General features: G+C 51.7%; 1 protein-coding gene across 2 annotated transcripts in view; it reads left to right on the top strand.

The window, feature by feature from the left end:
* SLC6A6 (solute carrier family 6 member 6) overlaps nucleotides 1-23992 on the top strand; it is a 76040-nt gene that overhangs the window by 20315 nt on the left and 31733 nt on the right. The window contains exons 2-5 of one of the 2 annotated variants that reach the window (XM_084764948.1): nucleotides 7186-7302; nucleotides 19347-19586; nucleotides 20818-20952; nucleotides 21334-21568. In XM_084764948.1, the coding sequence (XP_084621074.1) occupies nucleotides 7284-7302; nucleotides 19347-19586; nucleotides 20818-20952; nucleotides 21334-21568 (629 nt within the window). In that variant the 5' untranslated portion in view covers nucleotides 7186-7283. The remainder of the gene's footprint in view (nucleotides 1-7185; nucleotides 7303-19346; nucleotides 19587-20817; nucleotides 20953-21333; nucleotides 21569-23992) is intronic. The other variant, XM_084764949.1, reaches the window with a different exon arrangement.

Below are 23992 nucleotides of genomic sequence, written 5' to 3'. Positions count from 1 at the left end.
ACTACTGTCCAGGTCCCAGTCCCTGCTTAGCCTCAGCTTGGTAACTTAGTGGGACACCTCCATGGGGTCACAACCCCCACATTCCCACTCTTATTTGCCTGGCATTCCTCTGCCCATCATTTCCCAGGCTGGCTCTCTCTTTTTGCCGCCATGATTATACCTTCACTCTCATTCATTCCTGCAAACCTGCCTTTCACCACTCTTGGTCCTGATATTTTCTTTTCTTCTCTCTCTCTCTCTCTCTCTCTCTCTCTCTCTCTCTCTCTCTCTCTCTCTCTCTCGGTTTTTCGGGACAGGGTCTCTCTGTGTTAGCCGTGGCTGTCCTGGACTCGCTTTGTAGACCAGACTGGCCTCAAACTCACAGCGATCCGCCTGCCTCTGCCTCCTGAGTGCTGGGATTAAAGGCGTGCGCCACCACCGCCCGGCTGTTCTTGCTGTTTTCTAACCCAAGTTGTCTTGTGATTTTTTAGAGGGAGCCCTTGATCATTCCTCTTACAGGAGGATCTTCTCATCTCTTATCTAAGGCTGGTGCCAGATCAGTGGGAACAATGCCACAATTGATTAGTAATGTCTGTCAGGGGAGCAGGCTAGCAGAAGGTGGAATGCATACCATTTGTGTGACATTCCCTTAGTAATGGACCCCTGAAGAGGAAAAGCCCAGAGGACTTCAAAGGCTTCGAGGGTGTGTTAAGAAGAGAAGGAGAGGCCTGGAGAGGGGGAGTGTGAGACCTTGTTTTTCACACCAGGCAGCCAGAGTATTTAAACTCTCATATTATACTGTGCTTTGTGTTTTGTGCTGGGGTGTGGATAACAGAAGGATCCCTTGGGACAATGGATAGGGTTGCCAGATAAAACACAGGGCACTGACTCCCTGAGAATGCACATGCACCACTCCGTGCACCATTCCGTGCGACCTCTGCAAGAGCACCACGTGCTCTTAATCCAGCCCTAGAGTTTGGTATTTTAAAAAGCATGTGCCCCTTATGAATGCATCTTTCTAGTCACGGGCACAAACATTGCTCTGGAGGTGGGGCTGGGGGTGCCATATGTAATAAACCAGACATTCAGGGACATCTGTCATCCTAAAAGAGGCAGGACCAGAGTGGCCTTTGTTCTCGGCGTTTGAAACAGGGTCCTGCTGTGTCTCATTGGCTGGCTGGGGAATTTACAGCAATCCTCCTGCCTCAGCTTTCTGACTGCTGGGATTATAGGTGTGAGCCACCACACTCAGTTCAGAGATTGGCCTTCTCCATGCTGTCGGATGCTTGGCTCCTATGGCCAAGGAGAAATGTCACCACAGGTCCTTACCTTGGGGGCAGGATGTTGACCTTTCCTTTCCCTTTGGCCTTTCCAGTCTTTAAGAAAGTTCACCACCCTTTTGTCTGCTTTGCTATCCTGGGGAAAGACCAAGGCTGGCAAGAGTGGTGATAGGGGAAGTTTGGGGGAAACTCTCTGAAGCATATGAAAAGCGAAAGCCTGATCATCAGTCTTCAGAAGCTCTGGACTTTTGCTGGTTGGGGGTGTGTATGTATGTTTGGACTCCCGCTCCTGGGAGGTGGAGATAGCTCATGGCTATCCTCAGCTACACAGCGAGATTGAGACCAGCCTCAGCTCCATGAGACTGTCTCAAAAACCAAGTAACAGTGGGCTTTCTGTGGTTCAGCCCCTGCTGTGTCCTGGGGACTCAGAGATGACTTGACAGTCTGGAGATTCCCAGGGCCATGGGAGTCGGAGGCCTGTGTGCATGTGCTGGGGATGCAAACCATGGCTTCCCACGGTGGGCAAACACTCTAATCCGGAGGAGCATCTCCCCTGGAGGGATGCCTTGGACATACAAACTATTTCCGGAGGTGTTAAGCAACAGGTGAGCAGAAGACCGGAAGGGCATTGCCCGTGGAGGATAGAGGAAACAATATGTGTAAATGCCTGGCGTGACGGAGAGTGAAAGCAAAGAGTAACTTTCAGGAAGTTGGCTTGGCTTGGCTTATCTTCTGGGCAGGGAAGGGGAAGGGGAGTGGAGAACAGAATTCTCACCTGATGACCTCAAAGCTTCATGCTGTGTGTGTCTGTGGGGGCGGGGCATGGTTAGTCTTGCTCCACTTTGGGGAACTAGATCCTGGAGACTAGTGGCCATAGTCTGTGGCTCAGAAGTAGGGCCTGTTAGGTAACTGTGTTTTCTGTTTTGTTTTCTGAGGCAGGGTTTCTCTGTGTAGCCTTGGCTGTCCTGGAACTCACTCTGTAGATGAAGCTGGCCTCAAACTCAGAGATCCGCCTGTCTCTGCCTCCCAAATGCTGGGATTAAAGGCGTGCGCCGCCACATTTGATGATGGGCACCTGTGAGAGAAAAACACAGCCGGGCTCTCACTCTGGCTCAGTTGGCTGGAAGTCCTGGGAGACACTGTGTTCTGATGACTCTTACCTCGTCAGACATTCCACAGGGCTTGGGGGTTGGCCGTAGCTGCCCGAGAGCTCCTTGTTTGACACCCATGTGATGGAGAACCAGGAGGTCTGATGTTTTCCGAGTGGAACACATCACCAACCCTGGCTTTGTTTCTTCCTTTGGCAGAGTTGTGAAGGGCCTGGTCAGGGTCAGTGCTTGTCTGAAAAGCTCATGAAATAAAAGCCCATTGATCATCAGGAGCAGAGGGTGTGTGGTGTCTGCTGGAGTGAATCTGACCCCGTGCTGAGGCCCTTCCAACCACGCCTTGTGTAATTTGAGATTGTCCATTTAGCAGACGGTGCTACTGAGGCCATCTAGGGGAAGCCAGGGTCCTGAGGTCAGTCAGCAGTTACCCATTAGGTTCCCTTTACAACCTAGGTGAGGCATTGGACGAAACCAGTGGATCTGGAGACCAGACTCAGAAGGAGGTGCATTATGCTATGGATTTCAGAGAACAAAGCTGCAGAAGGCAGGGGAGGGACCCTCCTGTCCAGTCCAGTCACATGGCATCAGTATTAATGTAGAACTCGGCCACGGGGTGGGGGGAGGGGCCAGAAGGAACCTCCTTGACCAAATAAATAGATGAGTCAATTAAAAAGGATGGAGTTAGGGGTTATTTATAGCTGTGGCCTAAATCACAGGTATCCTTGCCCCCAAGGAGGAAAAGGAGACCTTTTTTTGGGTGGCCGAGGCTGTTTACATGATGACTAAGCTGATTAAGCCCTGGGTCGCAGAGAGTGGGACACTGGAAAGAGTCTTGAGCTCAGAGTGACAGCTCAGGGAAGGTAAGGGGCGGGGAGCAGTGCTTGGAGCAAGCAGAGGGTGGGGAGAGACCATCCTGTGGTAGAGATGGCTTGTGCTAGTGCAGTCCCTGGAGCTGGCTACTCCCACCAACGTTAGTTAGGGAGAGGATCCATTCCCTGGACTTTGGTCTTCTGGTTGTTTTAACCTGGCTGAACTTGGTGGTGGTGGTGGTGATGGTGGTGGTGGTGGTGGTGGTGGTAGTGACGGTGGTGGTGGTAGTGACGGTAGTGAAGCCCTCTTTTTTAGCTGGAGGGGGTCTGTGTGTAACAGTCACAGCTTGTATCCCAGACTCTCACCTGTTCTGAGTATAATTAAGTGGGCATTTAGCAAGGCCCGAGTGGCATGTGCATGTCTGTTGCTGCTGTCACATAGCTGTCATGCTGAATGGCTGCATCCAGCCTGTGAAGGTAATTATGATCCGGGTTGGCTCTGGAAATTTTGCCTCTTAGGTTTTTTTTTTTTTGGGGGGGGGGGAGGGTTGTTTTGCAAAGTGACCCCCCCTCCCTTTTGCCACTGTCAGTATTTTCCTGTGCCAAGTTGAAGGGGTGGGGGTGGGGTGGGGTGGGGTGGGGGGGTTAGTAGGACTTTGTGGTGTTAGAGGTGATAACCTGGAAATAACCCCGAGCTCAGCAGTTAAGGATCCAAGATTCCAGAGCGTGCTTTTTCCTGGCTGTGTAAACCTTGGTCACGTGGCTTAACCTCTTGAGCCTTGGTTGGGCATCTACAAAATGGGGTAATGGCTCTCATCTCACTGGCTGGTAAGGGTTGGATACCTAGAGCCTGGTATCTTGGCATGCACTGGCTGAGCAGGTGGGTGTCTCTCTATGTGCATATGACATTTCCAGAGTGCTTTTGTTCCTGCAGGCTAAGATGCTCTGAAGTCTCATTACCTTTGGACTAATTAGGAGATAAGTGTGTGGTGGCAATCACTGGAGAAGGATTTAAGGGAAGAAGGGAAATATTTAGCCTGATTTAAAAAAAAAAAAAAACAACTGCTATTAGGTGGAATTATATAAAGCACCCAGAGCTGTGTGGCCACATGTCAGCTGCAGTTATTATTCCAACCATAAGAAAACAGTTGGAATTAGAGGAACAAAGGGTTGCTATGACTACGGCAAACCCAGGTCCTTCTCAGTGCACCTGGGGCAGGCCCAGCCCCTGCCTGGAACAGAAAGCAATCTGAGGCCACCAGAGAAGGTACAGGATTACTGCTGGGGAACTGGAGCCTCACTGCTGGGAGATGGGTAGAGGCTGGGCAGGAGGGCTTCCCTGCGGAGGTAGCGCTGAGGGTCGGGGAGAGCCAGAAATACATTGGGGTGTCTAGGAGTATACCCAGGACCCCCAGGGCAGTTAGAGGTGGCAATTCTCCCTTTTGAGCTTTAGTTCTACTTAGTAGAGCTTTGGTTCTACTAAGAGATGCCCCCCCCCTCTGTTTCTTTGTCTCTCTCTGTGTTTCTCTGTCTCTCTGTCTTTCTGTCTGTCTGTCTGTCTGACTCTCTCCTCCCCACTCCCTACATGGTGCAAAGCTCTGACACCGAACCACTCCCTAACCCCCTTATGGAGATTTTTTTAAGGCTTATTTTTATTTTATGTGTATGAATGCATGCCTGTATATATTTGTGTGCACCACATGGGTACAGTGCTCACAAAGGCCAAAAGAGGGCATTGGGTGCCCTGGAATTAGAGTTTTAGACTGTTGGGAGCCACCAGACTCTCACCCTTTGCAACAATAGTAGGTGCTCGAAACTGCCAACCATCTCTTCAACATGTTGTAAAAGAGAAAGCATTTTTGTTTTTCTTTTGGCTTTTCGAGACAGGGTTTCTCTGTGTAGCCTTGGCTGTTCTAGACTCACTCTGTAGACCAGGCTGGTCTCGAACTCACAGCGATCCATCTACCTCTGCCTCCCGAGTGCTGGGATTACAGGCATGCACCGCCACGCCCGGCGAGAAAACATTTTTTTAACAGCAAAAAAGTAGGAATGGGCTGGGGTGCATCTCAGTGGCAAAGCACCTAGCATTTGAACCCATGGGCTGCCATCCCCAGCACTGCAGAAAAGAAACAAAGATTATATGTAGTACTAGAAGACAGGGACCCTTCCCCCCCCCTCCTATAGTACCAGCTGGTGAATGCTTCGTCCCAGATGCACACCAGCAGCCACCCTATACAGCTACGGGGCAAAACTCTCTGGGAAGACGTGAGTTGAAAGCGGACATCACTACAGTCCTCAGCCCTCCACAATGGGCAACTCCTCTGAGTAGAAGAGGGTCAGGGAGGGGCAGTGGAGGAGGTGTTAGGGTGGCATCCCGTGTTCGAGTCCCTGGAGTTGTTCTAGTGAAGCACTGAGACGCTCAGCAGGGCTGTGCCTGTGCCTGTGCCTATGCATGGGAGGGACAGTGGGGCTCCCCAGGCAGCTGGTTTAAACCTCACTCCAGTGAGAGGCTGTCTGGCCTCCGAGGTCTGCCCTACTGTTGGCATTCCACGGCAGGCGTGTCTCTGAGAATATTCTGTTTCTACCACTGTAGGAGACAGTGTCCTTTCTTCCACAAATCAGACTTGTCCCATTTGTGAGAGGCTAGCCCAGGCTTGCCTTTACCAGGATGCTGAGCTGAGTTGAGGCGGACCTTTTGTACCCATGGCTACCCACTGTGGTTGAGTGTGGCCTCTGACACCTTCTGCTTGGATCAGACAGGGATGCCCCAGAAATCACTCCACCAGCCTTGCCTTTGTCTCGCAAACTCCTTCCAGTTAAGAAGGGGTGGTGGTGGTGGTGGAGTGTGTTGGCCTTGTGTAGAGGTGGACACTAACCTCTCTAGCTTGCTGGCTTACCTGGGACCAGGACGTGTGTCTTCCCTAAGCCTGCTCCCTTTCCCCTTTGTGAAATAAGAGTAGAAGTGGGTGTGGTAAGGAAGAGCCACAGAGGGGCCTGGGAAGCCTTCAGCTTTGCTAGGCCCCCAGGTGTATGCAGCATGGCAATATGTGCACTGCATCAGCCAACCAACCAATGGCTCTTCCACTGGTCAGTTTTACCCAGTACCTCCCAGTTCACAGCCCAGCCCTTCCCAGCCTCTCTTGATTCTAAGACTCCTGGGAAGTGGGTGTAACAGGTGAGATTTCTGGAATCCACTTTAAAGACTGAGTCAATAGGTCTCGATGGGTCCAGGTATCCACACCCTAGCTTATGTCCCAAGGTTCCACAGACTATCAGGTCAAGGGCTGGCCAGCTGGGAATGGTAGCATATGCCTTTAATTGAGAGGCAGAAGCAGATTGATCTCTGAGTTCGAGGCCTGCCTAGGCCTGCCAGGACTACGCAGTGAGACCCTTATGTCAAAAACGAAATGAAGACACGGAGTTGGTTTTTTTTTTTTTTAAAGGATCTTGAAATCTTGCCCAAAGTTTCCCTATTCTGAACCAGAGCCCAGGCCCAGGTGAATGGCAGGTATTATGTGGCAGGATCTGGAATGCACAAGAAGGCTTCCGGTGCTACCATTAAACATGCGTGTTCCAAGAGCATAGGGCTGGAAAAGGGAATGCCAGGAGAACACGGCAGTCCTGGGGCACAAAAGGAGTCACCCACCCAGGACCAGACAGAAAGGGCGGGTGAAACTTGGGTCCTGGGTGAAGTCCAGACCCCTGCAGGCAGCTGGGTGGTCACTGCTAGTTCTTGAGCTGGAGCTGACCTGGCTGCCAGGCAGAGTTTGCTAGAAGTGAGTGGTTGGTGTGGCTGCGTCCTGTGATGCCACCGAAGTGGCAGGTCATGAGAAGGCAATGCTGTGCTCTGGGTGGGCGTCACAAGAGCTTACTTGGGCTTAGCAGCAGAGAGGCAGGTACAGACAGGGATTGCCCTGGGAGACACCCTGTGCACGGGAGGAAGACACAGCTGATTGTGTCAACCTCCAGATCCTCCCCCACGTGGATTTTAATGCTGAGTTTTTCTTCTAGCCAAGCAGTAGCTGGTGTTAGGCACCATCTTGTAGCCCTGGAAGCCGCTGCCACCGCCACCCGCTGCACCAACGTCCGTCAGCCTGACAGAGTTAGATATGAGTCCCGTGCACCCAGGTTTGCAATAGGGGTTTATTCTCTGCCTCTGGCGCCTACTGTATCCATAGGGTGGGGGTGTTAGGAGTGTCCCCACTCCCTCCCCCCCCACTCCACCACCCCTGGTAGAGTGCTATGGGGCCAGGGCCTTGATTTCCTCATCTACAAAGTGGGATTGTGTACTGGTGCGCCTGGCCTTCTGAGGCCCTGTCATGCAGCATCCAAGGGAGTTCCCTGGTACTTGACAAACCTTTGGGGAAGCACCACATTGAGTTCAACCCAGAGTCATTTGGAGAGCTACTCAGGGAATGTGTTGTGTGATGGAAATTGAAGCTAAGATTTGGGGCTCTCCACAAGAGTCTTCACCTTGTGGGGAAGTTGCTCTCTGCGGCTGGGGACAGGTTCCAGATCACCCTTCCCCTCTCTTGCCCACATTCTAAGTGTCTGTCGCTCGCTTTGCCCTGTGGCTCTGCAAAGCATGCCCGCACTGAGCATCAACAGGACCCTCCAACACTCTCTGATGATGTGTTGATTGTGATTGAGGTCAGGAAGCAGCTGGGACTCTTTGGAGGGAGGGGTGACAGCTGAGCACAGGTTGGCGATGTGCTGAGAGAGGCCACTGAGGCCACTGTCCTGGATGCTGTCTGTCAGTGACTGCCTGATGAAGGGGTCTGTTCATTACTCTGGGGTGGTCTAGTGTTGCTCTCAAGGGCCCAGGTGTAGGGTGTGAGAAAGCATCCTGTGGAGGTCTTCAGCTTCTGGGGGTCAGGGTGGGGAAGCAGGTACAGTTTCTCTTTGCTCAGCTGGGCAGGTCATTGTTAACTGCCATGTTTTTAGGTCCATAGTCTGATTGGGCTTTGGTGTGAGGAAGGAAGGGCATCCTTCCTATGGCGAGGAAGAAGCAGTAAGAGGAAGAACACTGTGGGGGAGGGGTTATAAATATCACACTCTGTATCCAGACATTGTGCCCACTGCACAGACAGTAAAGCTGAGGCCCAGGGCCAGTGACTTGCCTGAGGCCACAACACAGTATACAGCCTGCTCTCAATGAAGTCAGGGCTTCAGACAGCACCACCGACAGTGGTAGGGGCCTGGCAGTGTAGAGGGGGGTCACAAGGTGTCCTGGCTAACACTCGGGGCTTCTCTTGCATTTCTGCAAGAAAGAGGACGGCTCTGTTTCTGCTTCCCTTTCACATACGGAGGACACGGGAGCAGCCTTGGGACACAGGTGCAGCCTTGGGCTTCCTGTAGCTTGAAAGGGGGACGTTTGTGGAAGTGGCGGAGGCTTCCAGGAATAATCCTGGGCTCCCACAGTGCCTGCCCCAAGACCCTGGGGACCCCCTCCCACCACACGAGAGGCCCATGCATGCATGGCCCTGCTACTGAGGAAGTGACGCTGCTGCTGGGGGTGAATGACAGCCCTGTGGCTGGGTGAGTCAGTGCCAGGAGCCTGCTGACTCACCCTCCCCTGGCTCCTCAGCTGAGGGGGGAGGAGAAAGGGGCAGGGGAGGAGCAGAGCTGCCCCTTCAGAGCCAAGAGCATGTCCACCTAGGGACTAACAGAAGCAGGTGGCTGGCTGGCCAGGTCAAGAGCGAGGCGTCCCAGAAGCTTTGTATATGGACACAACCTCCAGGTGCACACACCCCAGCCATGATTCTAAGACAGGCCCTGAGCACCCACGAGACACCACAGTGTGGTCAGGTCTCCCCGCTTCCTCCTTCTCTCTTCCCCCTACTTCCTGCTTCTTTTTCCCCCTTCTTCCTTCTCTCTTTTCTTCCTCCCTTCCTCTGTCTCTTCCTCCTCCATCTGCCTCTCTGCCTCTTTTTGCCCTCCTTTCTCCTCTCCTCTCCTCCCTCCCCCCTTCCCTCCCCCCTTCCCTCCCCCCTTCCCTTCCCCCATTCCCTTCCCCCCTTCCCTATCCCATTCCCCCTCCCCCCCTTCTCCTCCTGCCTAGCTTTGTTACAACAAGCTGGAGGTCTGCTGAATACCATTTGGTGGCTAGGCCCTTACTCCGCCAGCCCCCAGCCTAAGCTTTGGGTATCCAGATCAGAGGGGGATCTTCCCTGCACCTCCTCTTTGCAGCCTCTGCCTACCTTGGAAGCCCTCCTGTCTTTCCTGTGAACTTCCCATAATTTTTGTGTTGCTTTCCGCACTGTCTCTGATTTTCGGGAACAATAGGATGACCCTGTAACCAGACCAAACAAGTAGATGACAGGCAGGTGACAGATGGGGCTTTGTTTTCTCACAGCCACCTCCTGCCACTAGGGAGAACTGCCCCTCTGAGCCAGGCCTGCCTGGAGTCACGTTCTGTAGAAGAGGAGCCCTGTGCTTTGCAGAGCTTGCCTTCATCTCTGGTGTCTGGTGCTATAGCCCTGTGCTGAGAGACACTGCCTTCCCCATATCACCAGCGGTGAACTTTAGGCCAGTAGGCAAGAGGTCAGCTCCCCACTGGTCTGGCAGTAGGTAGCTCCAGGGTATTAGGATTAAGGACCAGAAAGTCACAAACACCCCAAACAGGACCTTTAGACCCATTTCTGAGTTAGAAGGAGGGCTAGCCAAGGGACTCAGGGATTATTGGGGCTTGTAGATGAAACAGTTTTTAGCCTTTAGTGGGGCAATGGGAAACTCAGGGTAAACTTAAGTTTTAACCTGGGCCTGGTCCTATGCCCACAGTCACTGGCATCCTGAGGCCATCTGTTTATTTATCAGGTCTAGTATAGCTATCTTTTAAATTTGTTTGTGTTTTCGAGACAGGGACTCACTATGTAGCTCTGGCTGCCCTGGAACTCACTCTGTAGACTAAGCTGGCCTCAAAGTCACAGAGATCTGCCTGCCTCTGCCTCCGGAGTGCTGAGATTAAAGGTGTGTTGCCACCATGCCTGACTTATCTCTTTTAAAGAAAGTATTTATCTTTATTTAATGGGTGTTTTGCCTGTGTATGTATTGTGCACCATGTGTGTGCTGTGCCTGCAGAGGCCAGGGGAGAGTATCAGACTGAACTACCATATAGAAAGATGCTGGGAACAGAACCCAGGTCCTCTGGAAGAGCAGCTGGTGCTCTTAACCACTGAGCCAACCCTTCAGGTCCTAGTATGACTCTCTTTGTGTGTACTTTCCCCTCCATCAGATCCAGATAGAGCTCTAGTTGATGGCAATATGGTGGGATGCATGGACGGTGTGGCTATAAATCCCAGCTGTGTATGTGGCTACAAACAGAACCCACTATGCCCTATCTGTTTGGTCCTGTAAGCTGGTAAAAGGCATCATTCTGTTTGGTAGGCCTCATCTGGAGATCCTCTAGTGTCCTGGATTCTGGGTATAAATCCTGAGGATTTTGGTCAAGGGTGTTCCTGCTTTGAGCCTCAGCCTCACACCCTGTGCTTCAGAAGGTGGGGCTGCAACCCCTCGGGAGTGGAATGCTGAGTCCTAGGTTAACAGGCACCCTGCCCAGAGATGGAAAGCTAAGATAATGCTCCAGCAAGCTCACTTTCACTCTGAGAGCAAGGCTGATCGTTGTTTTGTGTTTTGTTTCTACCCAGTGAAACTGTCAGCTTCCTGGTTGACCTCATGAGGACAAGCCATTGTGACTCAAGCCAACCTTGCCAGTATATCCTGACAAGCCTCGCCCTGCCTTCATCGTGGCTATGTTGACTGAGCTGGGCCAGAGAGGTCTGACCAAAATGGGCCTGGCTGGGCCCAGGCTGGGTCTTACCCCAACCCCTTTTTCTTTGTGTTTGGAGGACAAAGTGGTAGAGAAGTTGGAAAATATGCTAGTGCAGTCTAGATCTCTTAAGGCACCTCAAAGGATATGGTTCCAGGGGACCCCAGACCCAGAGGCCCCTTTGGTGTCAGGAGCCCAGAGCTGCCTATCTTCCTTGGTACATGCTCTTCTGTTCTGCCTTTGCCTGTCAGATCCCTGGAAGTAGTTCAGTTGTCACGCTTGACTTAAGCCTCTTTGCACAAATAGATAACCGAAGGACGAAGGTCACGTGATTCAATTAAATGATTAAATCTGTTAAAGGTGTACCTTTAAAAAAGGCTTTAAAAATTAATTTCTTCTTAAGGTTTCCTTTGAGCCAGTCTCATATAGCCCAGGCTAACCTGAAACTTACTATGTAGCCGAGAATGATTTTAAACTCCTGATCCTGGAGCCTCCTCCCAAAAGATATCACCCTGGCTCTTTCTGTTTGTTTGTTTTTTATTTTGTTATTTTGTTTTCTTTTGGCTTTTTGTTTTGTTTTGTTTTCCAAGACAGGGTTTCTCTGTGTAGCCCTGGCTGTCCTGCTTTGTAGACCAGGCTGGCCTGGAACCCAGGTCCTGCCTCTGTCTCCCTGAGTACTGGGATTACAGACATGTGCCACCACACCCAGCTCACCCTGGCTCTTCTGTTTCCTGTACAGAAACGTCTACCCTGCTTAGAGGGCAGAGCACATTGTTAACCCACCTCACTTGATTGCTAAACACTTCTTAGGGCCAAGCCTGGAACCTGAGCAGAACAGCATATCCTTGGCAGACAATTCTAGTGGATCGCAGTCTTCCTACTCAGACATTACTAATGGATCCCCAGCCCTCCTGCTCCTTGTAACTGTACATGACTATTACTCTGTGGAGACTTTGCTCCAATAAACCCCTTTTGATCTGTATGATGTTCTTGCTGACAGAGGCAGGCCCCTGTGCACAGTGCTGTTTTATCTGTCCCCACAACACAGTCCCATGACTTCTGGTCCAGTCTGTCAAGTCATGTGACCCTTCACTTCCCTGTTTGTCCTTGAGTTTGGTTCCCTAATTTGTCAGCTGGCCCAGTGGCTTGCAGCTTGTTTTTAATGTTTAAAAAATTATATTTATTGAGTTTGTATGGGTTTGTACATGCACCTACCACACTCCCTGTGTGAAGGTCACAGGGCCACTTTCAGGAGTCAGTTCGCTCCATCATGTGGTTCTAGGGATTGTGGCGAAGCACTTTGCCCCTTGGGCCGTCTCATCAGCCTGTAGCTGGCTGCCTCCTCCTCCTCTTTCTCTTCCTCTTCTTCTTCTAAGAATTTATGAAATTTCATTTTATTGGTATGAGCATTTTGTCTGCATGCATGTCTGTGTACCACAAGGTAGCCAGAGCAGGTGCTGGATCACCTGGGATTGGAGTTACAGGGAGTGAACTGGGTGGTGCCAGCGCTGAACTAGCATCCTCAGGAAGAGCAGTAAATGCTCTTAACCACTGAGCTCTCTCCTGAGCCCCAGAGCTGGCTTCTTAAAGGCGCCAAGCCCTATTGTATTTGTGACACGTGGCTGTCACAAGTGGTTGAGACCATGAGCTTTGGAGGTTTGGACAGATCTAGGAGCCATTCACAACTCAGGTGTGCATCATGTGGCCATGTGACTTCACCTCTCTAGGTGGTGTCATCAGCAAGGTGTGAACTAGAAGGATGCTGGGAGACCTTTGCACAGTGCTGAGGGAATGTCTCTCTCTCTTCCTTTATAATAACATTATTATTATTATTATTATTATTTAACATGGATGAGTCTTTTGCCTGCATAGCTGTATGTATGCTTCATGTGTGCCTATTTCCCACAGAGGCCAGAGGAGGGCATTAGATCCCCTGGAACTGAAGTTCACATAGTTGTGAGCCACCATGTGGTTTCTGGGAATCAAACCTGGGTGCCATTAATCATTGAGCCATCTCCACAGTCTCTGTATTTGTTTAGTGTTGTTTTGAGACAAGGCTGTGCTTTGTAGTATAAGCTACTCACCATAGAGCCCAAGCTAGTCTCGAAATGCTGGACAATCCTGCTGCTATGACCTCCCAGCTGCTGGGTTACAAGTGGGTGCCACCATGCATGGCTTACAATTTTTTAAAACGGACACCAACTATATATATTTATGGTATATACAGCATGCATTTAATTTATTTTTATTATATATGTATATATGTGTATGTATATGTGTATGTGTATATGTATATATACATACACATACACACACACACACACACACTGGAGTTTTATGGATGGTTATGCGCCACCCTGTAGGTACTGGGAACCGAACCTCGGTCCTCTGGAAGAGCAGCAAATGCTCTTAACCACTGAACCACCTCTCCAGCCCCAACATGAGGTTTTTGCATACATATATGCTATGGAATAGCTATGTCAAACCAACTGTCTTACATCTGTACAGTATAAAGAGAATAGTGAAAATCTATAATCTTCCTTACATCTGTACAGTATAAAGAGAATAGTGAAAATCTATAATCTTCCTGACAATTTTCAAATGTTTTTCTTCTTTCTTTTTCTTTCCTTCCTTCTTTGTCTTTCTTTCTTCCTTTCTTTCCTCTTTTTTCTCTGAGACATGGTTTCTCTGTGTACCCTTGTCTTTCCTGAATTTGCTTTGTAGATCAGGCTGGCCTTGAACTCAAAGAGATCTACCTGCCTCTGACTCCCTTGTGCGCTGGATTAAAGGCGTGCACCACCATCCCCTGCTATATATATTTTTTTATTGTTATTATTCACCATAGCGTGGTGTGCAGTAGAGCTCTCAAGTGTATTCTAGTGAGGGAAGTGAGGCACAGAGAGGAGGCTAACTTGCCCTTGGTCACACAGTGTCATCATGGAGGCCCAAGCTCACTGGTGGCTCTGCAGTGAACATGGAAAGGACAGGAAGGAGGCTCTTCTCTGGGGGAGACAGCACAAAGGGGTCTAACCACAGGGTCACCTCTGCAGGGGGCCTTCAGGGTGCCGTGTCTCCACATGTGCAGTGGACATGTGACCCATCTCCTGCCCCAGTTTTGAGAGCTGCTTATGGTACATAGAACATCATCTTCTTCCTGCAGAGGCTCCCTGAGAGGCAGTCCTGTCTCTCCCCAAGCTCTCTGTGAGGACATGCTGTGTGCTAGGCACTGGGGTGGGCTGGGGACAAGCACAAGAGGAAACAGACATGTGCCTGCCTCCTTGATAAGAGGTCCTGAATGCTGAAAGTGCCAACAGTAAGATTTTAATCATTTCTAGTTCAGGGATCATTTATTATAGCTGACCGAGGTTCTGCAGGGAGCACTGATAGCATTGGGAGCTGGAACTTGGGGACCCCCCCCTTGTCTTAGAGTATAGAGGCAAATGTTGGGGAGGCAGGGGCACCTTAAATCAACTTCAAAACCTGCCTGACTGGTGCATGGATGTCTGAGGGCCAGAGGGGCTAGCCAGGCCCTGGGAGGGAGGCAGGCAGGAGCCAGGTCCCTGAGGGTTCTACACCAGGCAGGCCATTTCTCTGCCCCAGCATATGCTTGGCACACTCTTCTGATCTGTACTATGCTGTAGGAATGGAGCAAGATGGGGGTTCGGGTTCTATCTATCCTGGTCCCTGTGTGTGGCCTGAGGTGCCACCTTCTTGCACCTCTGCTTCTGTTATGGGGGCCACGTAAGAAGTCTCTGTAGGCTATGGAACCAAGCAGCTTGTGTGGCTTGTGCCAGGCCTTCCGTTCAAACCCCAGAACGACATAAGCCTGGTATAAATGGTGCCTGCCTATCATTCCAGCACTGCAAAGGGACAGGTGGGGCCAGGAGGGTCAGATGTTCAAGACCATCCCCTTCTACTAGTGAGTTCAAGGCCAGCCTGGGATACATGAGATCCTTCCTGTCTTCTCCCTCTGCACACCTCCCTTCCTGCCCTACCCCCAACCCCCAAAGGAGACTGTTCTGAAATAGCTTTAGCCCAGGTACTAAAAAAAAAAAGCCTGATGTTTTTAAACTGGCCAGAGGGTACAAAAGTGTATCTGGCCAATGTTGCTGGCACCAGGGTCAAGCTGGCTGTGTATGTGGCAATACTTGTCTGGTGATCTCCAAGCAAGCTAGCGTTCAGGCACAGCTGCATCTGGCTGCCACCCCTGGAAAAAGGACAGTGCTTTCAGCTGTACAGGGAGGGACACTTTGTCCTGGAGCCTGTAACTCCGTGCATTCTAATCACCTGTAGCTGTGGTAACCACGAGGAAGCTCCTAGAATGAGAATTAAGCGCCTTCACCATTGCGGAACAACCGCCAAGCCCTGAGCCAAGAGAAACAGCTCCTGCTTTGCAGAAGAAGCAGGCTGCAGGCAGGTGGTGTGAAGGGGCTAGCTGCTCTGTGCTATGGCCACTTGCCCACCATAGCAAGTGGGGGGGGGGGCGTGGCCTGGCCTAACTGGGAGTCTATAGAATCCTAACAGGTGGACCCTAGGGAGGGTGGCATGAGAAGCCAGGCTGGGCCAGCAGAGGGCTGGCAGAGGCAGAGAAAGAAGCCTCAGGGTCATTACAGTGACCTGGATTCGGAGCCGGCTGGGCCTTGTTCATCTTTCACTGAGTGGGATGAAGGCCTTGCCCACCCTGGGCTTGGTAATAATGACACCAGCTGCTATTTTAGGGACTGCTTTCTATGCGCCGTGTGCTGTTCTGAGTCAGTCTGTGCATCCCTCATTTCTCTCTCTGTACCCCATGACAGGCACTACTGTTCTACTACTACAGATGAGAACACTGAAGAGCAGAGAGGCCCAGTATCTTGCCTAAGGTCATTTAAGCCCTTTTAAGTGGCTCTCAGCCCCTCTGTCAAGGTTCCTCAGGTTCCTTACAGGGACCAAGGTGCTACTACAGGGCCTGGAGCATCCGGGGCGTAGGGAGTGAGAGACGCTACAGCATTCCTGTGGGGCCCATGTCCCACATGGGGGGATGGGGCCTAAGGGTTTGTAAGGGTCTGGCTTGGGACCCGGCAGGGCCAGGGGGGCGGGTGGGCCCTTGTGTTTCCCTCTAGCAATGAATCAAGAGCTGGGGTCGGTTATGGATGTGATTTTTTTTTTTTTAAAGCTGCCTTCAGCTGCTGCATGAGAGTAGAGGAGGTGGGGGGGGGGCAGTAGAGCAAGCAAGGAGACCTATGAGGAGGCTGCTGTAAATGCCTGCGCTAGGGGCTGCTGGCTGGGAAGAGAAGGTTGCCATGGTGACAGGGACGTGGGGGTGGATGCCAAGAATGTGCGGAGCAGATCTGAAGGTCTTGCCGGAATGGTATACTGCAGGGAGGGCTGCTGGTCAGGGGCTTGGAATGAGAATGCAAGAAGGAAAAAAGGGCAGGGTGCCTGTGTCTCTGCAGGACCTTCTCTGGACCCAGGGAAGGTCGAGGCTTGGGTGATGCCCTCCCTAGGCAGTAGCCCTGTGATTTGCAGCCAACCTGAGGGTTGGAGGGGATGCTGGGTCCTGAGTTCTCCCAAGGCACTCCCACAGGTAGGAGGGCACCTGAGTGACCTCAGTGCCAGGCACGGGACAGGCACTCAACAGCTTCACTCAGACCCCGGCCATGATGGTTCAGTCTCAGGCAGTGTAATGGCAGACGGAGTCCTGAGACTATCCGGGGATAGAGTCCTTATGTGGCAGCTCAGAGTTTAGAGACAGGGGTCTTTGGGAACCCTCTATACGTGGGTTCTCTGAGCACAGGCTTGTTAGTGGCTCTGGGGGCGCCCAGAATGCAGAACCAGGGCTGTCAGAACAACAGGCCGCAGGGCATCAGAGCCTGGCTCCTAATAGGACTAGCCTTGGCCAGTAGCTGCCTGCAAGGCAAGGAGACCCTTGTCTTGCTCCCAGCCCTCCTGAGTGCTGGAGACTCTTGTGTCTCCCTCCTCCTCCTCCCTCCTCCTCCTCCTCTTCAGTTTAAAAGCTAGGCTGACCTTGTGAAGTCTACCCAGCCCCAAGGACTGAGACGTGTCCAAAGGGTGGATCAGCCCGTCTCAGTTGGAGGCTCTAGGTCACTCTTGATCGGACCCTTCCCTGGGAGGGAGTGGAGTCCCACATCCTCCAATTATGCGCCCACCACAGGCCACAATGCGCTGTCCAGATAACCATCGGGGGGCTGCTGACCTGCTGCAGGAACAATGCTGGCTGCCTGAGCTGTTTTCACAGTGGCCACATGCCTGCTGAGCCATGAGGCCCCGGGGGAGCTGCAGAGAAAGGCTGTGCGGATGCTCCCCCAGACAGAGGAAGGGCTCCGGGGGCTGCCCAGTGGCTCCAGGAAGCCTTTTTTAGTCTGCTCACTGCCAGATAGTGAAACAATTGGGGTCCCCCACCCCAAGCCAGTCAGTGAGAGGAAGTAGGGTTATTGAGCTCCTGGGCCTCTGCTCCTTGCTGAGCTGCCCCCCTCCATCTCCGCCCCTCCAGGAGAGGGACCTGGCATGTCACTTTTTGTATACCCTAATGTCTCTTTCAGTCACTCTGAACGTTGGTGCAGAGCCTCACCTTTCCTGATACCCTACTGTGTGCCAGACTTCAGAGCTATAAACAGGACAGGCCCTTATCTCCAGAAGTCTATGGTCTGGTTGTGGAGAAGACAGCCATCTGGGAAGCGTATGCATGGCCAATGCAGTTGCTGTTCAGGTCGAGTTGGCTGTGGGAAAGCCAGATTGCAGTCAAGCGGGTGACGGTGTTTTCCCAGAGGGCATGAGCTGGGAACAGTGTGCCCTCCATCTATCTACTCCAGTGGGTGTTCCTATGAGGAACACAGACCCTGTGTGCTCTGACCTTCCAGTTTTCTTTTTTTGTTTGTTTGTTTGTTTTTTTGTTTTTTGTTTGTTTGTTTGTTTGTTTTTGAGACAGGGTTTCTCTGTGTAGTCTTGGCTGTCCTAGACTTGCTTTGTAGTCCAGGCTGGCCTCGAACTCACAGTGATCCGCCTGCCTCTGCCTCCCGAGTGCTGGGATTAAAGGCATGCGCCACCACACCCGGCATGACCTTCCAGTTTTCTAAGAAAACTTCAAAACTTCCATTTTTTTCCCTCTGAAATCTGATACTTTAGTGCCAGCTGCCCACTTGGATCATGAAGACAAGCAAGGTGTCTCCTAGGCTGTGTGGCTACCCTCGCTGTCACTCATTCTATTCTGCAGAGAGGGAAACCGAGGCTCAGAGAAGAGCAGGAAGGGTGGCTAGGTCTGGGTGTCCCCAGCTCAGCCCTGTTCGGTAGCCCTCTGCCATGCTGTGTGTGAACCCTTGCACACAGGGCCCTGGCTTGACAGGGGCCTCAGGCTATGCTTGGTTACCCTTCTGTGTGTTCTTTTGATGGCGTGGGTGGATGGTGACCACCACAGAGGCACAAGGAGGTGCTAGAAGAAGATGATGAACAGCAGCAGCTGTAAACACTGGCCACGCCCCCACGCCCCCCCCTTCCCACCCCCCCCACCCCCCCCACACACACACCCAGAGTGGAGTCCAAGCAGGAGTGGCCCAAGGATGACCCTGAACTGTGCCAGGGTCTTAGGAATCCTCCTTATATGCAAGCTAACTGGAGCCAGAGAGGAAGACCCCTGCTTGCTAGGGAGAGTGGGTTTAGCCTGGAGTCAGGAGGGCTGAAGAATGCATATTGAGTAGCAAGGATGAGACCTAGGCATTCCTTGCACAATGCTCCACGCCCACTCTGCCCCTCCATCATGTCCTCAGCTACCACACTCATCCTTGTGTAGTTCTGCCTAAGAAAGCCTTCATTTTTTTTTTTCCTGCTATGAACATATTCTGTACCTGCTCGTTTTCTATGCCCTTGGTGGCACCTTTTTCCCAGTGTTGTCTCTTACGTAGCCAACACCATCTTGCTATTTCCTTTCTTCACCTGGGAGCGGGCCCCGCACTAGGCTCCACGCTGAGATGTAACTGAGCTGTGAGTTGCTGTTTTCAGACAGAGCTCAAATTAGAAAAGTGTGTGTTAGTGTGGAGAGCTGCAATAGGTGGGCTCGCTCTCTCTCTCTCTCTCTCTCTCCCCCCCCCCCTTTTGAAAGATGCCTACAACTGTCCAGGGTATATAACTGTCCAGGGTATACAGGCTGAATAAAATTTGGTGTCTGCGGACAACAATCTTGGGCCATCTGTGCTTCTGGTTAGCTGGCACCGCCTGGCAAGTGGAGCCTGTTGCTTCTAGAGATTGCAAGTGTTTCAGGCCCGAGTTTTAAGATCCTTGGCATCTAGGTGGCTTCTGTGATGGGGGACTGATGGGGTGGCAAGCTCCTGCTGCAGCCTGGGGAGGTAGGAACTGGCCCTAACTCACTGGAATAGGCCCCATCATCCGCATTGGTTTTTGCCTCCCGTAGAAAACGAGGAAATGGCCACCAAGGAGAAGCTGCAGTGTCTGAAAGACTTCCACAAAGACATCCTAAAGCCTTCTCCAGGGAAGAGCCCAGGCACACGGCCTGAGGATGAGGCTGAGGGGAAGCCCCCTCAGAGGGAGAAGTGGTCCAGCAAGATCGACTTTGTGCTGTCTGTGGCCGGAGGCTTCGTGGGTTTGGGCAACGTCTGGCGTTTCCCGTACCTCTGCTATAAGAATGGTGGAGGTGAGTCTGGGTCACGGTGAATGCTGGGGACAGTGTGAGAGGTGTGTTGTTTTGTTTTGTTCCCCCCTATTCTGCATCCTTCCCCAGGCCAGGTATAGCCTGCCGCAACTGCACCTCAGGACACAGAGTCAGCATGCCTGAGAACAGGGTGGTGTTGTGTTAGCCTCTGGGGGCTCATGCCCCCTCAATCCCAGACAGTCACACTTTCTGTTCCTACATTCCGCCATCTCTGAGCCCCTCCCAGCCTCCCCCCTTAGCGTCTTTGATACTGACTTTGCTTTTTAAACTCAGCCTATGTACTTCCAAAAGCTAGTTCTGTCCCTTTCTGTAAGTGGCAAAGCCAGTATCATTTGCCATTAATGCCAAGGGGGAAGGGGCAGAGGGCATCCATGAAGATGTTCTAGCTGTGGTGGGTTAAGTTGGTGGCCCTGGGTTTGGACTTTTGTGTTGTGTCTCCTCCTGCTGAGGTCTCTGAGAGAGCCCTGTCAGGTGAAAAGGTTAGGTAGCACCAGCTTAGAGACATGACTGTGAAGGTGGGCATGCTTCGTGCCGCTGTGGTAAGAGAGCCACTTTTGGGGGACCCTCTCTTAGCACCTGGTTTCTTGACCTCTCATAGGTATCAGACCCCCTGGGAACTCTGATGAGTGTCTTAGACGCTCCCCAGAACAAAGCAGATAGCCTAAACCCAAGGTGCCCACAATTTCACAGGGGTTGTGGACCCGCTGAAGCCATTAGTGTACACAGGTAGGACCAACCCCCCCCCTCCCCCAGATGCCTTGTTTTCCTTCTCCTCCTGGCACCTACCACCAGCTGGAGATGCCTCCCTCCTGCCTCCCGCCCCACCCGCCTCTGGACTTTCCTGGCCGCCAACCCAGGCTGGCCTGTGGCAGATGGGTGAAGCTTCAGCAGGTGGTAGTGCCATAACCTGGGTCTAGCTGACCCGAGCAACCTCTATTGGGAAGGCTGTGGGGAAGAAGACAGGCAGGTGGCAGGCATGAGCGCTGCTAACGTGGTGGTTTGAAGAACCTGGTAGATTTTGCAGATTCGTGGGTGGGGTGGCTAGGCAGGCCTGGAGAATCCATCCTCACAGTGTCCGGAGTTTGGCCTCTGTGCTTTCTATCCCTCACTCCTCTGATATTTTGGGCTGGGAGGGCTTGGGAGTGAGCACCTTACCGGCCATCCGGTGACAGTCACAGCCTTCCTTACCTTCTCCCCTCTGCTCGCTTGGCAGGTGCATTCCTCATACCGTATTTTATTTTCCTGTTTGGGAGCGGCCTGCCTGTGTTTTTCCTGGAGGTCATCATAGGCCAGTACACCTCAGAAGGGGGCATCACCTGCTGGGAGAAGATCTGCCCCTTGTTCTCTGGTGAGTATGTGGCTGGTGTCACCTGGGTCTGTGTGCATTGGGTCTGCCAGATTTTTAAGTGAGGTTTTATGCCATCTTCTGCACTTATCAGGTTTCCTCACATGCTGGGCAGCAACATGTTGTCATGTCACTGTCACCAAGAAGCAGGAAGAAGGGGGAGGTACAGCAGGTCCCTGGCTGTTCAGGAAGTTCCCTTGGGGCCACCTCTTTGAGTGGGTTTTTTTGTTTGTTTGTTTGTTTGTTTTTTTATGAGTGAGCTGGCAGTTGTCTCAAAATCCAGGAGCCTGGAGAACTTTTGGCCCAACGACTGGCCACACCAGTGCCTCCCGGTTGAATGTGCCTCCTTATGACCTGTGTCCACTTTGCTTTCCCCGCCCACAGGCATTGGCTACGCGTCCATCGTCATCGTGTCCCTCCTGAATGTGTACTACATTGTCATCCTGGCCTGGGCCACATACTATCTATTCCACTCCTTCCAGAGGGAGCTTCCCTGGGCGCACTGCAACCACAGCTGGAACACACCGCACTGCATGGAGGACACCCTGCGTAGGAACGAGAGTCACGTCATCTCCCTGAGTGCCTCCAACTTCACCTCACCTGTCATCGAGTTCTGGGAGTAAGGCCACATCATGGAAGGGAGGAGTGACATGGGCGTGTTTAGAGGGGACAGTTTCTTCATCTTGATTGTGAGAAACCCTGTCTCTGGAGGGAAAGAGGACACACAGCTGGAGATGGCTCCGTGCCTTTTGTCCTATACAAGCTAGAATTGAATCCCAATTTACCATTTAATAGGTATTTGGTTGTTTGTTTAGTTTTGTTTGTTTTTGGTTTTTTTTTTTGCTTTGCTTTGTTTGGTTTTGTTTTTAGGCAAGTTCACCCTACTGCTCTTTTGAGCCTTGGTTTGTTTTTTGTTTTTTGTTTTTTTTTTTTTAACTCTCATATGAGGAAAATGTATCATTCTTATTCTATGGGACTCCTGTGGGAGAATTTTCTGCAAATATAGGTGTAAAAGTGTTTGAAAATTACAGTTGTCTTAATATATTTTGGGGAAAACATTCTTTGTCACACAGAGGAAAAAAATGAATTTACTTAGTTATTCGAATGAAAAGGTGAGTTGATAGCAAAACCATGTGTCAGTTAGTGCTTACTGTGTAACAACCATCCCCAAACTTGATGGTTTTAACCAAGCACTATTTGTTGAGTTCATGGCTACTTGGTGACAGTCTGGGCTGTACTCAGTTTGGTAAGTCTGTGCTTGGGCCCCTTCGTGTGTCTTGTGACTAACTTTTTTGTGGAATGTCTGGCCTTGTCACTCCGCCTTTTCCCCTTTGGCTTATTATAGGTAACTCAGGAGCAACAGATGGGCAAGCCCAGCATGTGAAGAGCGCGTAGATAGTTTCCTTGTGTTAGTGGCATTTGGGGAACTCTCATAAGCGGGAGCTCTGGGACATCCTAACAGTTCGCGGAAACTGATTAGATTAGAAACCTTTCAGGGTGCCTCAGTCAGGGGCAGGCTCTCACTTCTGGAAATGACTGGGAGGAGATCTCATGTGCAGCCAAGAGCCAGGGCAGAGGAAGGCTCGTCCCAGACTACCACGAGATGAGACTCTGTCTCCTTGGTGGGCCCTGGCTGCTCTTGAGGTGTTGCCCTACATCAAGGAAGTCTACCTAGGGACCATCTGGAAGGGGCTGTGCTGTGATTCCGCCAACTGTTCTCACCTGCAGGAAGTGGTCTTACCTGTGTGGCCTGGACATGCCTGGACCTTTTGTGCTACACTCACAGGCAGGGCCCCGGGGGTGGGGAAATTTCGGTTTCCTGGTGTGTATATTTTCCAGTAGCAAACAAAGGGAGTGTTACAAGCATGTTCCCCACCCTTGAGATAGCTTGAGTTTTTGAACAAAGGAATGTTGGCATTTCATTCTTTTTTTTCCCCCCCTGAAGGGGCCCAAGGCTTTGCTGGCCTTTCTGTACTCTTCTCGACATCGCTTAGACATTGCGGCTGGCCCCTCCCAGGCCTCTGGCACCTAGCCAGCTTCTGAGGTATCTGCCGAACCTCATTACCTTCTGGGTTTGACCCTTCATTCTGCTGCTTCTGTCCTGGGTAGATGTGGTCTCTTCTTGGGCTTCAGTGTCCTAAACCTGGGACAGTCACAGTACTGTCGTAGGGACTATACCACAGCCCTAGCCAGATGGATCCCTGCATGTTCCCTCACTTCAGGGTCCTGTTCATGTTGTGTCCTCATTGTAATTAAGCATCCTTGCTGGGGTGTTTAGGACCTCAGATGTCCACGGGTTCTTATGGCAAGGGAGTCAGTCACATTCGTTCTGCCTTTGCCTGGCAACCCATCACTGTGGCATGACAGACCTCTTCTCAGTGCCCTTGTCTTCTTCTCAGACACCACCAGCCCGAGTCCATTACAGCACCCCTGTGTTCTAGAAGCCTCACGTGAAGCACTTGGCCTTTGTTTCTCATCGGGAAAAGCATAGAGAAGGATTCACTTTAGGAAAACGCCTGGCTCCACAGGCTGTCTTGCAGGGTCTTCCATTGGCGTTCATGGATATACTCTGGCCGGTGACTGCTGGTTTCCGCTCTCACTGCCCTGACTCAGGCTCTTGACCTGACTTCAAATTCTAGAAGAACCTCTGAGCCTGAGGCCCACTGAGCAGAGCTACGGAGCCACTGAGGCGAGGATCCAGGCAGCTTTCTGCTGAACCTGGGTGCTCAGAGGTCGGTGAGTGGAGCGGAGCGGGAGCAGCAGCAGCAAGTCTGTAGGGCTTCCTGCTTCCGAGAGCCTCTCCTTGTGTTGGGTTTGAGACAGCAGAAATGAAGTGAAAGGGTGCGAGCTATTCCGATGCAGAGGCTGCTGCTCCTCCTTCTCCCTCCTCCTCCTCCCTCCTCCTCCTCCCTTATTTTATTTTAGGAGGACTGGAGTATGCACATCCTGACACTTTTACATGAGTTCTAGGGACTGAACTCAGGTCGTTAAATTTAGAGACAGGCGCTTCCTTCTAATCAGCCCACTTGCTAGCTCCTGAGAT

Source organism: Acomys minous (genome assembly GCF_964271855.1).
Source record: "Acomys minous genome assembly, chromosome: 17".
Classification (NCBI taxonomy): domain Eukaryota; kingdom Metazoa; phylum Chordata; class Mammalia; order Rodentia; family Muridae; genus Acomys; species Acomys minous.
Note: the sequence above shows the minus strand (reverse complement) of the source record. Positions and strands in the feature narration are given on the sequence as shown.